The sequence below is a fragment of the Lutra lutra genome, chromosome 4, assembly GCF_902655055.1.
Source record: "Lutra lutra chromosome 4, mLutLut1.2, whole genome shotgun sequence".
Lineage (NCBI taxonomy): Eukaryota > Metazoa > Chordata > Mammalia > Carnivora > Mustelidae > Lutra > Lutra lutra.
The window spans coordinates 162,417,715-162,435,167 of NC_062281.1; the positions used below are offsets into that span (position 1 = coordinate 162,417,715).

At 40.6% G+C, this 17,453-nt stretch overlaps 1 protein-coding gene across 2 annotated transcripts in view; it reads left to right on the forward strand.

The window, feature by feature from the left end:
- Nucleotides 1–17,073, forward strand: part of ZSWIM5 (zinc finger SWIM-type containing 5) — a 224,171-nt gene extending 207,098 nt beyond the window's left edge. For both annotated transcript variants that reach the window (XM_047724649.1, XM_047724650.1), the window contains exons 12-14: nt 12,735–12,898; nt 13,385–13,466; nt 14,163–17,073. In XM_047724649.1, the coding sequence (XP_047580605.1) occupies nt 12,735–12,898; nt 13,385–13,466; nt 14,163–15,025 (1,109 nt within the window). In that variant the 3' untranslated portion in view covers nt 15,026–17,073. The remainder of the gene's footprint in view (nt 1–12,734; nt 12,899–13,384; nt 13,467–14,162) is intronic.
- The last annotated feature ends 380 nt before the right edge of the window (nt 17,074–17,453 follow it).

The following is a 17,453-nucleotide window of genomic DNA, read 5'->3' on the forward strand; positions in this document are numbered from 1 at the left end:
GGGTGAACATTTGATTAAGGATATTTACATTATCTCAAAGTATGTTTCCACAAAATACTTGTCAATCACAAAGGGATAATGTGTAACTTTACAGTAGAGAAAGTTGGCAGACATCACTTTAATCAAATGATCACAGTTAAGACCATCAGAAATGGGTCAAGTCAAAATTATATATCACCAGTTAGGAAGCTATAAGAACTTCAGGAAACATCAGACATACCCAGATTGAAAGGCATACTTACAAAATAACTAGTTTAATCTGCAAAGTGTCAAGGTCATGAATGTCAAGGGAAGACTGAAGAATTTTTCCAGAATGACAAAGACTAAAGAGATAGGAAAAATGAAATACAACATATGATCTTGTTTGAAATCTGTTTGCTATAAAGTACATTATTGGAACAATTGGTGAAACTTGAATAGGATCTGTGGTAGATGGTAGTAATACATCAATATTAATTTCCTTATTTTGATGGTTGTATTGTGGGTATGTAGAAGAGTTTCCTTGCTTGCCAGAAGTGTAGACTATTCAGGAGTGATAGGGTATCATTACTTTTGAATGCTTCAGGGGTAAGAAAAGATCTCTCTGTACTATTCTTGAAACATTTCTGTAAGTTTGAAATTATTTCAAAATAAAAGAAAACATTTTGATAAAACATTGTGTTTGCAAAGGTGTGGACTGGGAGTATAGATTGGTAATCCTTTGTGGAGGGCAATTTGGCATATCTATGAAAATTACAGTGCACATATCCTTTGACCCAGCAATTTCATTTCTAGGATTTTATCTTACAAATGTATTTATACCCAAATGTGAAATGATGTTTGCACTAGGTTATTTGGTCCAGCGTTGTTTGTAATTGTGAGATATTTGAAATATTCTAAGTATTCATCAATAGGAGGCTGATTAAGTATATTATGTCCAAAATCTCTTACATGGAATTCCAAAATCTGAAAAACTTTGAAAATCCAAACTTTTTTTAAGTTTCACAGCAAAACCTCACCTCCACTGACATTAGGCATTAGTTGTTCCTCAGCACTCTTAGTCACATATATCTTTGCTGTTCACCAGTAATGTGTTGCCTTCTTTGTGTTGTCATTTTGTCCATTTGAGTTTAATTGTCCTGTAAAAATGTCCAGAAAATTGAAGATAAGAATAAGAAGAAATGGAAGCATCCATCATTTTCAGTAGCACAGAACATAGAGTTAGTGTAGAAGCTTAATCAGGTATGTCTGTGAGGCATCTTACCAAAGAATAGGGTGTGGGAATTAACACAACATATGACTTGAAAAAAATAGAGTGTTGCAGTTTTACCAGGGCAACAATGACCAGAACTAATGAAGAACAGATTTCAGAGGGGAAAAAGACTGCTGAAATGACCATGATTGCATAGATTCAACAATGAAGCAGTGTGACTATGCCCCTGATTGGGTTTTGGTCATGAAAAAAGCTAGACTATGTCATGAAGGACTGAATATATTTAAGGTGAGTATAAAAGATCAGAATTGGCTGTAGAAATTTCAGAAGCATCATAGTATAAAATATCTGAACATCTATGATGAAGAAGTTTCTACCTACCACGAAGTCAACAAAAAAGTAGACACTAAAATTTTATTGACTAGAAGTCTAAATAAGTCAGAACTTTGCTACTGGAAATGTAGTCAGTGGACAAATGGCATTGATAACAACTGGAAGCTTGTTAGAAATGTGAATTCCCAGACCTACTGAATTAGAATCTCTGTGGGTGAAGCCAAAGAATCTATATTTAAACAAATTCTCAAGATGACTTTTATGTTCACTAAGGTTGTAGAAGCACTGAGATAGAGCAATCTGATATCAAAAAAATACTGAATAAAGTATGTGCCTATTGTACATTTCTTGCAAGATAGAAAAATTGCTAAAATGGTGTTAACCCAAAGAAGCATGAGACTAGTATTGATGACAATGGTGAGATATAACAGATGGAAAAAAATCTCCATAGGTAATACAGGGGAAATGTATGAGCATTTACTTGGCCTTGAATAATACGCATTTAGCTGTGAAGATCTTAAATCTGTTTATTTAATTAAGCAGACTGCTTATCTAGAAAACCATATTAATGAGATATATTACCCTAGAACTACACATTTTTAAAGGTCATCTATTACAGTGTAGTATTGCTTTATCATTAAAGAAACCCATTCCTGGCCCATCATTAAATACCTAATTCTAATCTTTGGTGACAGTAATAACAAACCTGATGAAACCTTTTGTCCAAGATCCTCGAGAAACCAAATGTAGCAAATATTTAGGCATGTGTATGTAGAAATATTTAGTTTGATTTTAGGTTTTAGGTTTTATTGAATGTTTTCTTTTTTTTTTTTTTTTAAGATTTTATTTATTTATTTGACAGAGAGAGATCACAAGTAGACAGAGAGGCAGGCAGAGAGAGAGAGAGAGAGAGGGAAGCAGGCTCCCCGCCGAGCAGAGAGCCTGATGCGGGGCTCGATCCCAGGACCCTGAGATCATGACCTGAGCCGAAGGCAGCGGCTTAACCCACTGAGCCACCCAGGCGCCCCTATTGAATGTTTTCTTAGAAATAAAGAATACCAAGTATTTATGGTCTATATCACACCATTTCATTTCTCAGTTTAAAGCTGTTATTGATAAATAACAATACTTATTTTGCTGTTCATCCCAAATAGTGTGAATATTTATTCATTCACAGTGTGTTTAATTATGGGATCTTGCCCCAAGCCCACTGCAAAAATTATGTATAATATATACATAAATTATCTTTCTACTAAAAAAATTCTGAATTCCAAAACACATTCAAAGGGTTTTGAATAAGGAGTTGTGAATCTGTACACCCATAAATGGAATATTATGCAGCCATTTAATAGAAAAGAAGATCTTTATATACTGATGTGGAAGAATCTCCAAGATATGTTGATATGTGGGGGGAAAAACATGCAAATCTTTGTATACTAGGCTACCATTTGTGGGGTTTTTTGTTTGTTTGTTTTTAAGGAGAGGAACTAGATAATGTATTTCCTTATCTGTAGAGTATTCTGGAAGGTAATTCAAGAACTCATAATATTGGCTGCATAGGGTTAGAAGTGGGTGAATGAGCATCAGGGGTGAGGGGAAGAAAGAACTTTTAATTATTTACCTTTTGTGTCATTTCAGCATTGAACCATGTGAATATTTCTAAATTCTTAAATTATAAATATCAATAGAAACTGCTTAAATCAAAATGCAAAGATTTTTTAAAAATGGTGGGATGGGGTACCTAAGAATAGAATATCTGAGAACTGTAGGACAATTAGAAAAGATACCCAACATATACATAATGGGAATACTAGGAGAAGAACGAAAGGAGCAAAAGAAATATTTGAAGTAATAATGGCTCAGAATTCTCCAGTTAGTGACAGACACCAGAACACATATCCAGGAAGCTCAGAGAAAACCAAGTATGAACACCAAAATATTTTCTCCTAAACATATCATACTCAAACTGCAGAAAACCAAAGACCAAGAAATCTTGAAAGAAGCCAGAGAACAAAACTACCTTACCTATAGAGAAACAAGGATAAGAATTATATCACTTCACAAACCACGCAAGCAAGAAGAGAATGAAGTGAAATATGTAAGGTGTTGAAAGAAAAACAAAAACAAAAAACCACCAACCCAGAATTTGGTATCCAAATAAATTATCCTCCAGAAGTAAAGGAGAAATAAAGACTTTCTCAGACAAAAACTGAGAAGTTTATTGCTGATAGACCTTCTTTGCAAGAAGTCCTTCAGAGAGGGGTGCCTGGGTGGCTCAGTGGGTTAAAGCCTCTGCCTTTGGCTCAGGTCATGGTCTCAGGGTCCTGGGATCGAGCCCTGCATTGGGCTCTGCTCGGCAGAGAACCTGCTTCCTCCTTTCTCTCTCTGCCTGCCTCTCTGACTACTTGTGATCTCTGTCTATCAAATAAATAAATAAAATCTTAAAAAAAAACCCTTATAAACAAAAAATAAAGAAGTCCTTCAGAGAAAAGGAAAATAATACAGTTGTAAAACTCAGATCTACATAAAGGAAGGAAGAATGTTAGAAAAGAGACAAATGAAGGTAAAATAAAACCTTTGGGGTTTTTTTAAATTCCTACTTAAACTAATAGATAACTGCTTGTTTAAAGTAAAATAATAATAGCAGGGGCACCTGGCTGGCTCAGTCGATACAACATGTGACTCTTGATCTCGGGTTTGTAAGTTTGAGCCCTATGTTGGGTGTAGAGATTACATAAAAATAAAATCTTAGGGGCGCATGGTTGGCTCAGTTAGTTAAGCATCCAACTCTTGATTTCAGCTTGGGTCATGATCTCAAGGTTGTGAGATCGAGTGTTGCATCTGGCTCCATGATGGACGTGGAACCTGCTTAAGGTATTCTCTCTCTCTTCCTCCCTTTAAAAAACAAACAAACAAACTTTTAAGGAATTTTAAATAATAATAGCAATATATAGTAGCAATATATTGGGTAATTATAGCCTAAAGACAAGTGAAATGAATGACAGCAATGATGCTACAGAAGGAAAGGAAAAAATTGAGAATACTATTATAAGGCATCTTATGAACTGTGATAGTTATTTAAAATGTATACTGCAACTCTAGGGCAAATGCTAAAAGAATTTTTGAGAGAAGTATAATTGATAAGAGAGAAAATTAAATAAAAAGAGATCAATGTAAGCCAGAGATGGCCAAAAAGGGAGGAGATTTTTAAAAGGAGGGGGGCACCTGGGTGGCTCGGTTGGTTAAAGTGGCTGCCTTGGCTCAGGTCATGATCTCAGCGTCCTGGGATCGAGCCCTGTATTGGGCTCCCCACTCAGTGGGAAGCCTGCTTCTCCCTCTCCCTCCACCTTCCACTCTGCCTACTTGTGCTCTCTATCTCTCTGTCGAATAAATAAATAAAATCTTAAAAAAAAAATGAAGAACAAGTATGAATAGAAAATAGTTAATAAATATGGTAGATATTATTCCAACTATATCAGTAATCACTTTAAATGTTATGGTCTAAATATGCCAATTAAAGGATAGAGACTGGAGTGGGGCCTGGGTGGCTGATTGGGTTAGGCCTCTGCCTTCGGCTCAGGTCATGATCCTTCCCAGGGTCCTGGGATCAAGCCCTGCATTGGGCTCTCTACTTGGTGGGGGGCCTGCCCCCCCCCCCCCGCTTCTCTGCCTACTTGTGATCTCTCTCTCTGTCAAATAAATAAATAAAATATAGAGATTGGAGCTCCTGGGTGGCTCAGTCAGTTGAGCATCCAACTCTTGATTTCCACTTGCGTCATGATCTCAAGTGTGCTAGGATCCAGCCCTGGGTCCAGGCTCCATGCTCAGCAGGGAGCCTGCTTGAGAGTTCTCTCCCTTTCTCTCTGTCCCTACCTTTCCCCATGGATAAATCTTAAAAAAATATAAAAATCTTTAATAGAAACGGACAGAGCAAATTTAAAACAAAAACAAAAAACCAAAGGCCTAATTATATGTTGTCTACAAGAAACCGGTTTAAATATAAAGACACAGGCGCCTGGGTGGCTCAATGGGTTAAGGCCTCTGCCTTCGGCTCAGGTCTTGATCCCAGGGTCCTGGGATCAGAGTCCCGCATCGGGCTCTTTGCTCAGCAGGGAGCCTGCTTCCTCCTCTCTCTCTGCCTGCCTCTCTGCCTACTTGTGATCTCTCTCTCTGTCAAATAAATAAAAAACTTAAATATATATATTATATATAAATATATATTATATATATATTATACACACACACACAATATATATAAAGACACAGACTAAAAGTAAAGGGAAGGAACTAAGTAAAAGAGCTAAAGCCATAAACTTCATAGAAGAAAATATAGGGATAAATCTTTATGACCTCAGACTTGTCAGTGAATTCTTAAATATGACACCAAAGGATGAACAGCAAAGGAAAAAAATAAGTTCTACCTCATCAAAATTAAAAGCTTTTGGGGGTGTCTGACTGCCTTGATTGGTGGAGCATGTGACTCGATCTCAGGGTTATAAGTTCAAGCCCCACCTTGTATGTAGAGGTGACTTAAAAGTAAAATATTGAAAAAAAAGTAAAAGCTTTTAATGAATATTGTCAAGAAAGTAAAAAGACAACTTACAGGATGGAAGAAAATATTTGTAAATCATATACCTGATAAGGGCTTAATATATAAATCTATAAAGAACTACAACTCAACAACAGAAAGACAACCCATTTTTAAATGGGCAAAAGAGGGGCGCCCGGGTGGCTCAGTGGATTAAGCCACTGCCTTCGGCTCGGGTCATGATCTCGGGGTCCTGGGATCAAGTCCCGCATCGGGCTCTCTGCTCGGCAGGGAGCCTGCTTCCTCCTCTCTCTCTCTGCCTGCCTCTCTGCCTACTTGTGATCTCTCTGTCAAATAGATAAATAAAATCTTTTAAAAAATAAATAAATAAAAAATAAATGGGCAAAAGATTTGAAGAAATACTTCTCCAAAGGAGATATATAAGTAATAAACAAATGAAAAGGTACTCAACATCATTAGTCATTAAGGAAATGCAAATCAATACCACAGTGAGATACTACTTCATGCCCACTAGGATGGCTTTTATAAAAAAAATAATGATGTGTTGGCAAGGATGTGGAGAAATTGAATTGTTGTACATTGCCAGTGGGAATGTAAAGTGGTACAGCTGTTGTGGAAAATAGTTTGTTCCTGAAAATTTTACCTTTTTTTTTTTTTTTTGAAGATTTTATTTATTTATTTGAGAGAACAAGAGAGCATTGAATGGGGGGGGGCCAGTTGGGAGGGAGAGAGGGAAAACAGTCTTCCCACAAACAGGGAGCCCAATGCGGGCATCATTCCCAGAACCCTGAGATCACGACCTACATCGAAGGCAGATGCTTAACCAACTGAGCCACCCAGGCGCCTCTAATTTTTTTTTCTTTAATGTAAGCTCTTCACCCAGTGTGGGGCCTGAACTCATGACCCCAAGAGCAGGAGTCACAGGCTCCAGTGACCAAGCCAGCCAGGCACACATGTTCCTGAAAATTTTAGATAGAATTACCATATAACCCAATTATTCCACTTCTAGGTATATACCCAAAAGAATGAAAAAGAGGGACTCAAACAGATATTTACACATCAGTGTTCATTGCAACATTATTCGTAACAGCCAAAAAATTGGAAACAACCCAAGTGTCTGTCAGCTTACAAACAGATAAGTAAAATGTGGTATATACATACAATGGAATATTAAATCATGAAAAGAAATGACATTCTGATAACATTCTACAACGTGGGGGATCTCTGAAGACATGCTAAGTGAAATAATCCAGATACAAAATTTTAAATATATGATTATATGAAAATAGCTAAAACAGGCAAATTAATAAAGACAGAAAGTAGATTAGAGTTTTACCAGAGGCTTCTGTTTGGGGTGATTAAAAAATTTTACAGGGGCGCCTGGGTGGCTCAGTGGGTTAAGCCTCTGCCTTCGGCTCAAGTCATGATCTCAGGGCCTTGGGATCGAGTCCCGCATCAGGCTCTCTGCTTGGCAGAGAGCCTGCTTCCCCCTTTCTCTCTGCCTGCCTCTCTGCCTACTTGTGATCTCCCTCTCTCTCTCTCTCTCTCTCTGTATGTGTCCAAAAAAAAAATTAAAAATTTTACAAATAGTGGTAATATTTACACAACATTTTGAATGTGATGAGCACCATTCAGTTGTACACTTAAAAATGGTTAAAATGGCAAGTTTGATTATATATATTAACCACAAATTAGATAGCTAGATAGATAGATAAATGAACTAGCACTCCCTAAGAAGGAGTGCTAGAACAAGCAAAAAGACTCAAACAAAAGTACAAACAGTGAACATCCCTGGGCTTCATTTTTACCTCAGTACCTTTAGGAAGATATTTAATTTCTCTATGACTGAGCTTATATGCTTTACCTTTCAAATATTTTTTACTAAAAACAAAGGCCACAGGTGCCTGGATGCCTCAGTCAGTTAAGCATCTGTCTCTTGATTTTGGCTCCAGTAAGGATCTCAGTGTCATGGGATCAAGCCCTTCGTCAGGCTCTGTGCTGAGCATGGAACTTACTGGAGATTTTCTTCCTCTCCCCGTCCGCCTACTTCTGTGCTCTCTCTCTTAAAAAAAAAAAAAAGAAAATTAAAAATAGAGGCCAGGGCTTTAAACCAACAGAGTATCAACACTCTGGCCCTCACTTTCCACACCCTGTAGTCTCACTGCCAGACTAGCCACACTGAAAGCAGGAGGAGTCTGGAAAAGATACTCTCCCAAGAAAGCATGCCAGTTTGTTATTTTCACCTTTAAAAATATTTCTTAAATTAAATATTTCTTAAGCACAATTTCTTCAACAACAACAAAATGTGGAGAGAGGTATACCATGCTAACACAAATCAAAAGAAAGCTGGAGTATATGTATAAATTTCACACAAAACAGACTTTAAAACATGGAAAATTACAGGGATAAAGAGGGTTATTCCAAGAAGACAAAATAATCCTTAATGAATATGCATTTAACAACAGAACACCAAAATATGTGAAACAAAAATTGATATAGCCAAGAGGAATAGACAAATCCACTATTATAGTTGGAGAATTCAACATTCTTCTATCAATAATTGATAAATGTAGCAGGCAGAAAATCAGGATATACTTGAACTAAATTGCAATATTAATGAACTGAGTCCAATTAACATTTATAGTATACTTCATCAAAGAACAGAATACACATTCTTCTCAAACTCACATGGAACACTCACCAAGACAGACCACATTCTGGACCATAAAACACACCTAAGTAATTTAAAAGAAATCATACAAACTATGCTCTCAGCCCACAGTGGAATTAAACTAGAAATCAATAACAGAAAGATAACTGGATTTTTTCCAGGAAACAGTCTGAGGGTCTTAGAGGGGAGTGGGGTGGGGGATGGGTTAACCCGTGAGGGCACGTATTGCGTGGAGCACTGGGTGTTTTATGCAAACAATGACTCATGAAACACTAATTACATCAGAAACTAATGATGACTAACAATAATAATAAAAAGAAATGACTGGAAAATTCCAAAGTACATGGAGCTCAAACAACATACTTCTAAATTGCACATAGGTCAAAGAAGAAATCTTGGGAAATTTCTTAATATTTTGAACTAAATGAAAATTAGAATACAAATGATCAAAATATAGGGGATGGGGCTCCTGGGTGGCTCAGTTGGTTAAGCGACTGCCTTCAGCTCAGGTCATGATCCTGAAGTCCCAGAATCGAGGACCGCATCGGGCTCCCAGCTCCATGGGGAGTCTGCTTCTCCCTCTGTCCTTCTCCTCCCTCATGCTCTCTCTCATTGTCTCTCTCTCAAATAAATAAAGTATTTTTTTAATGTAGGGGATGCAGCAAAAACAGTGCTTGAAGGGGAATTTATAGCATTAAATCCATAGGTTACAAAAGAAAGAAAATTTTTAATTAATCTATCGCCTCACCCCTGTTAGAATGGTTATTATTTAAAAAAACAAGAGATAACTAGTGCTGGCAAGGATATGGAGGAAAAATGAACCCTAATGAAGTGTTGGTAGAAATGCATTGTTATAGCTGCTTTGGAGAACAGTATGGAGCTTCCTCAAAAATATAAGGTAGAACTACCATATATGGTCCAGCAATCCCACTTCTGAGTATATACCCAAAGGAAATGAAATCACTATCTCAAAGACTTATCTGCACCCCTGTATTTATTGCATTGCAGCATTATTCACAATATCCAAGATTTGGAAACAACCTACATGTCCAACAACAGATAAATAGATATAGCGCACACGCACACACATACACAGGAATATTATTAAGCCATAAAAAAAGAAAACCCAGGGGCGCCTGGGTGGCTCAGTGGGTTAGGCCTCTGCCTTTGGCTCAGGTCGTGATCCCGGGGTCCTGGGATCAAGCCCCACATCGGGCTCTCTGCTCAGCGGGGAGCCTGCTTCCTTCTCTCTCTCTCTGCCTGCCTCTCTGCCTACTGTGATCTCTCTCTGTCTGTCAAATAAATAAATAAATCTTAAAAAAAAAAAAAGAAAATCCAGCCACTTACAATAACATAGGTGAGCCTTAAGGGCATTGTGTTTAGTTTTATAGATACAGATATCCAAAAAAGACAAATATGGCATGATCTCACTTATATGTGAATCTAAAAATGCCAAACTCATAGAAACAGAGGGTTGATTGGTTGTTGCCAGGGCCTGAGGGTTGGGAGAAATTAAATAAGTTCTTGGAATCTACTGTAAGACATGGTGACTGTAGTTAACAATACTGTGTTGTATACTTAAAATCTGCTAAGAGAATAGATCTTAAATGTTCTCATCACACACACACACACACACACAAAGGTAATGAAGTGAGGTGATGAATGTGTTACTTAACCTTATTGTGATAATCTGCAGTATGTATATCAAGTCACACTGTATGCCTTAAACTTACACAATGTTCTATGTCAATTATATCTCAATAAAGTTGGGGGGAAATAAAATCAATAATCTAAGCTTCCATGTTAGAAAACTAAAGAAAGAAGAGCAATATAAACTTAAAGCTAGCAGAAGAAATAATAAAAATTAGAGAAAAAATCAATGAAATTGAAAATTGGAAGAAAATGCAGAAAACTCAAAGCATAAAGTACTCTTTGAAAATATCATTAAAATTGATAATCCTCTAGCCAGGCTAATGAAGAAAAGAGAACACATAACTTACTAATATCATAAATGATATTAAACATTAAAAGGATAACAAAGAAAATTACAAACAACTGTATTAACACAAATTTGATATCTTCAATAATGAATGGACCAATTCCTTGAAAAACACAATCTATCAAAACTTATATATGGAGAAATAAAAAAATCTGAATAGGTATACATCTGTTAAAATATTTGCATCAGTAATCTCTCAGAAAGCACTTGGCCTCGATGATTTCACTGGTGAGTTATATCAAATATTTAAGGAATAAATGAGGCAAATTCTCTAAAATCTGTTCTAGAAAAAAGAAGCAGAACACCTTCTACCTCATCTTATGATGCCAGCATTACTCTAATACCAAAACCAGATAAAGACAATAGAGGAAAAGAAAACTGCAAACTGACATCACTAATGAATGACCTTATCTCAACAAAATAATAGCAAATTGAATCCAACAAAGTATAAAAAAAAATTATAAACCATGACAAAGTAGGATTTATTCCAGATATGTAAGGCTGTTTCAGCACTGGAAAACCAATTAATGTAACCCATCACATCATCAGACTAAAGAAGAAAGATTATATAATTTTATTAATATATACAAGAAAAATATTTGACAAAAATCCAACACCTATTCATGATAACAACAACAACTTAGCAACCAGGAATAGGAAAGAACCAACTCAACTTTATAAAGAATATCTACAAAGAACCTATAGCTATCATCACACTTAGTCAAGAGAAACTAAATACTTTCCCCTGAAAATCAGGAATAGGGTAAGAATGTTCCTTCTCACCCACTCCCATTCAGCAGTTTTACTAGAAGCACTAGCAAATGCAATAAGACAAGAAAGGGATAAAACATGTATAGTCTAGGAAAGAAGAAATAAAACTGCCTTTGTTGGCAATTCAGATGATTGCCTATGTAGGAAACCCCAAAGAATGAACAACAACAACAAAAAACCAGGATAAGTAACTTGATCAAGGTTGCAGGATACAAGGTTAATATACAAAAATCACCGTTTTCTAAATGCTTTTTTTAAAAGTATTCCACATGTTGGGGTGCCTAGGTGGCTCAGTGGGTTAAAGCTGCTGCCTTCGGCTCAGGTCATGATCCCGGGGTCCTCGGATCGAGACCCACATCGGGCTCTCTGCTCAGTGGCGAGCCTGCTTCCCCTTCTCTCTCTGCCTACTTGTGATTTCTCTCTCTGTCAAATAAATAAATTAATTAAAAAAAAATCCCACCTCCTAATACCATCACATTTAGGGGTAGGGTTTAAAAAAAAAAAAAAGTATACCACATGTTGCACATACTTTTAACTTGCTCCCATAAAACATCCTAGTTTGTGGCCCATACATTATTCACCTTAAGAATTAAAGATTTTATGCAAAATTTAAAATCTGTACAAACAAATCTACCATATGATTTCACTTATATGTGGAATCTAAACAACAAATGAATAAACAAAAAGCAGAAACAGACCTATAAATACAGAAAACAAACTGGTGATTGCCAGAGGGGAGGGAAGTAAGGGGATGAGCAAAATGGGTAGAGGGGAATGGGAGGTACATGCCTCCAGTTACAGAAAGAACACATCACAGGGATGAAAGGTACAGCATAGGGAGCTGCAGTGAGAGGCAGACAGTGGGATTAGCATATTTCTTGATAATAATGTGGCTTCCTGTGTCCTGTATAAGTAGTTCTCAAAAGTCAGGTGTTCATAAAAATTATTTCTGGCACTTAAGGAGTCAAGGGGAAGAAGGTGAAGGGTAGAGGCAGATGAACAGGTGGTGAGAAGTGAATTCATGTGGGTGCCTGGTGAACGAAGCAGTGTTCATTGGGTTTAGTGGAGACAGAGATTGTCTACCCAAGAGGGATGGTAGCATTCAGAATTATTCAGTGAATTGATAGCAGCCAGTTCAGCCGGTATCTATGTGATCAGTAGACTATTCAGGGAGACTTTAAAGAAGACCTGTCACTGCCCCTTCTCTCTGCACCTATAGGGGATACTCTGAGGCTCCGAACAATTCTGGAAGCAATACAGAAGCACATCCATTCTTCCTCCCTCATCTTCAAACTGGCCCAAGATGCATTCAAGATTGCCACTCCCACAGATAGTAGTACTGACAGCACCCTGCTCAACGTGGCCCTGGAGCTGGGGTTACAGGTATGGAGGAGGAATAGGTTATCCCTGCTTTAGGCTTCTGGCGTAGTGATCATTGGTAGAAGATAAGATCCCAGAGGCACTGGGCATGAACCAGCTAAGCCCAGTTTTTTCTGTGTCCCCAGAACACAACTTTTCAACTAGGCTTCTAGGTAAGGATCTCCAAATTGAGCTCCATTTTGAAGTTAAGGCCAGAAGCAATGTAGCTTTAGGCTCCATCGGTTCCCCATTTTCTCTCCACCCCTCCCCATTCCTCCCAAGTCAAGTCAATAATAAGGTGTGACAGTAAGGACTTCGTTACAGGTCATCAGAGAAATCTTCTATCTCATTGGTGGGAGGGGTGGGCAGAAATTAAACAAACTTGTCTGTACTTATCAGAGATGGCTGCTTAATAGACACTTGTTGCATAAATGGATGGTAAGGGGATGTGGGGATGTAGAAGTCCAACAGTTACGCTTAGCCAAGTGGAAATGCCTCTTTTTTGCTCAGGTGATGAGGATGACCTTATCAACTCTTAACTGGAGGCGCCGGGAGATGGTGCGGTGGTTGGTGACATGTGCTACAGAAGTGGGTGAGTCTCCCACTTCCCTCTAATCCCCAGGGAAAGGAGTTCTTAGGCCCTACTCTTGGAACAAGACAGTGAATCCTTAAAGCTCTCATATTCCTTTTACTGATGGCCTGGGAAAGCATGGGGCTGCTGATGGGAAAAATGGCCTTTATTTACCTAGCCCAAGCTCTGCCCTCACTGCTCGGACCATACCCTGATGTCAGCAGCACTTTGACCCTCCAATCAGAGACACATTTGAGAGATTGAATTTTCAGCCACCAGTATACAAGTGCACCCTTGGGAGGTAGTTGGCCCAGTGGTTTGGTCCCAGTCCCTGCCTCTGCTTCTAAAAAAACCCCAAACAACTTGGAGTCTCAGGACCCCAACTAAAACCCAAAGTCCCAGCATGAGACTCTACCTTAGAACCCCCAGGCAGCTCTGTGACTACCACAGGCTCTGCTGCTCCATCCTTGTGAGGGGCTAAGAGCACCTGCAGAAATCTTCGACCCTCTAACTTGGGGAAGGAAGGGGAAGGGAGAGACCCCAAACAGGGTCTGGCCATCCGGGATGCTCCTTGGTTTGCCTCAGATCATCTCAAGGCTGCTGAGGAGGAGGGAGAACTCATCTCTGCAGGCCAAGTTCTGACCCACAAAGGGTCATCTGGGCAGACCTGGATCGGGACCCAGATGGCCACGGCTGAGCTCAGGCTCTCCCTGACAGGTGTGCGGGCCCTGGTGAGCATTTTGCAGAGCTGGTACACACTCTTCACCCCCACCGAGGCTACTAGCATTGTGGCTGCCACAGCTGTATCCCACACCACTATCCTGCGCCTCAGTCTTGACTATCCACAGCGGGAGGAGCTGGCTAGCTGTGCTCGCACGCTGGCCCTACAGTGTGCCATGAAGGATCCCCAGAGCTGTGCCCTGTCAGCCCTTACACTCTGTGAGAAAGACCACATCGCCTTTGAGGCAGCCTATCAGATCGCCATTGATGCTGCCACCGGCGGCATGACACATTCACAACTGTTCACCATTGCCCGCTACATGGAGCTCCGTGGCTACCCGCTACGTGCCTTCAAGTTGGCCTCCCTGGCCATGAGCCATCTCAACCTGGCCTACAACCAGGATACCCATCCAGCCATCAATGATGTGCTCTGGGCATGTGCCCTCAGCCACTCTCTGGGCAAGAACGAGCTGGCAGCCCTCATCCCCCTGGTGGTGAAGAGCGTGCACTGCGCCACGGTGCTTTCAGACATCTTGCGGCGCTGTACAGTGACGGCCCCCGGCCTGGCGGGCATCCCAGGCCGCCGCAGCTCTGGAAAGCTCATGTCCACGGACAAAGCTCCGCTGCGCCAGTTGCTGGATGCCACCATCAATGCCTATATCAACACTACACACTCACGCCTGACACACATCAGCCCTCGCCACTACGGAGAGTTCATCGAGTTTCTGAGCAAGGCTCGGGAGACCTTCCTGCTGCCCCAGGACGGCCACCTGCAGTTTGCCCAGTTCATCGACAACCTCAAACAAATCTACAAAGGCAAGAAGAAGCTGATGCTGCTGGTTCGAGAGCGCTTTGGCTGAGAAAGCAAACAACTCACTGCCGGGGCAGCCTGGGCTCCCAGGTACCACAGGTCAGGCCAAGGACACTGAAACATTCGTCCACCCTGAGGGGACTCTGAGCGCCTGTGGCTGAAGCCAAAGCACCACAGGGCTAAGCATGGGAGAGTCCAACTCTAGCCAATATGCCTTCCTTGGCAAAGTTCTCACTACAGCCCACTGTTCCTGAAGGAGCTGGGCCCTGCAGATTGATCAGAAACCCCACAACATGCCACCTCACGCCCTTATATCCTGCGTGTCCTGGGCATTGGCCCGCTCTCCCTTGGCAAACACAGAACACTGTTCCGTCTCAGGGATCGCTTAACCAGAGAAACAGAAGCATTTATGGTACTGTAAATACTATAGTATATGTGTTGCCAATTACACTGTAAAGTTGTAACTATTTATAATTCTGGTTCTAATTTGATGGGTACTTGAAGTAGCTGTGGGTGGGAAGATAGGCTTGTTTTCTGAGGAGACACAACCATTTCTCAGGTTTCCCTTGCAGAATATATACAGTTTGCAGTGGAAGAGTGGGGGTGGTGGGGAATACAATGACCGGTTAGAATAAATCTCGGGTCTAGTCTATGCAGAAACCCCAGCCTGCAGACACAGGGCATCTATATAGCCCAGTGGTGGGAGAGGGCCAGGGCCAGGACTGGACTTAGACTCTTGCCTCATGAAGCCACAAGGACAGTGAAGCTCTCACTCCTGCCACACACAGCCTCTCTAAGAACCTGTTGAGCTCCTGAGAAGTAAGTGCAGGGGGAGGGTGAAGGTCTGGGAGGCCACTGAGCTCATTAACATTCATCTACTCTGGTCACCTTTGTGTTAGAGAGTGTCTGGTTTTATCTCAAACTATGTATGTGTGTATACGTATCTGTATGGCTAAGTACGTGTGTCTCTGTGCATAGATCTGTGTATACCTGTCTTGCACATGTACTTATGTGTGTCTGTCGGGTCTGGGTGGCAGTACATGTCTGTGTGCTGGACTGTGAGTTGTGTGTGAGGGTATACACATTTGTGAACATGTACGCATACATACCTGTGTGTGTGTGCCTGTCAGTGCATGTTCAGTGGGGGGGCACACACAGATGCATGTGTATGAACATGTTTGTATGTGTGTATGCTTACTCTCCTTTGGTCGGTCTTTATATGTGTAACTGTGGATATTTTGACATGTAAGTATGTGTTAATTTATGTTTCAGAATCCGCATGAATGTGTCCCTTTTTTTTTGCCAGATCTCTCTTCCCTATTCCTCCTCATCTCGCTCACCCGCTGAACACGTTCCCCATCTCTTTGCCTCCCTTACTCACCGCTTTCTCAGCAAGCTCCTAAGCACTAGTCTCCGTCTGCCCTAAGAGTGACTCCTTCAGCTCCCAGTTCTCTTCTTGCCCTGTACTTGCTTTTTTCCCTTGCCTTTCTACCTCAAGCTTCCTCTGCCAGCCCACTGGTCACTGTTTTGGAGCCTGGGGCTGGAATGCATTTGGCCTTTCCCTTCCTGAGTAGTTTCTACCCCTAGTAGGCAATGCCTGTCTTAGCCCTAGCTGACCTCCACAGTGTATCCTACTCCTGCTACCTTCCTGACCCCTGTGCTCAGCCTGGAATTGTTATAGGAGGTAGCATGGGCTTTCAGAAGAGTCATCTGGATGCCAGTGTCTTGGTGTTTACTGTTTCATGTTTTAGTTCCGAAGTGGGGGGTGGGGTGTGATAGGGAAGGGGTGGTATAGCTAGAGTGTGAACTAAGGACCTCTCTGTCTGCTTTATGTTCCTTTCTTTGACAAAATGTCACTTTTTCCGCCCCTTCACACTAACCAGTAAGTCGTTTTTGCTGTCTGTGGCTACTTAAGTCTTACTATCCAGCCATGGGCCCCTACAACCTCTCAGCCCAATAGGTTGGTTAGAAATAAAGAAAAAAGAAGCCACTCCCATTTCTGTATCGCAATTGCCGTTTTTTAGCAAGTGTGTGAACTCACAGTGCTTTTCTATGAATAAATCATGGATCACAGAAAATATCATTTTTCTAAAATCAGAATTGTGTTCTCTCAATAAATGGGGCCCTTCTTTCTCTTCTACATTGCCCTAGGCTGGGACAAGGAATTGGTTGTGCCTCTAGTACAGTGGGTCCCTAGTGGTTAAGGAGATGTGGAATGGAAAATGAAGAACTTCCTGCCACACCACTCCCCCCTCCAGAGTTCACAGGCACTTCAGACCTTGTCCCAGGAAGTAGGTACCACCACGATGGGCAGAAACACCAAGGTGCTGAGAAAATTGGAGGGTATACTCAGAAAAGAATGCAGAGCAACCCTGAGTGCAATAGGGCCTTTTGGCTTCAAAGGCCTTCTCCCCTCAAAGATGCAAGTCTGTCTCTACTCCTAAGATCCTAGCCCTGAGTCTTTATGTCCACACCCC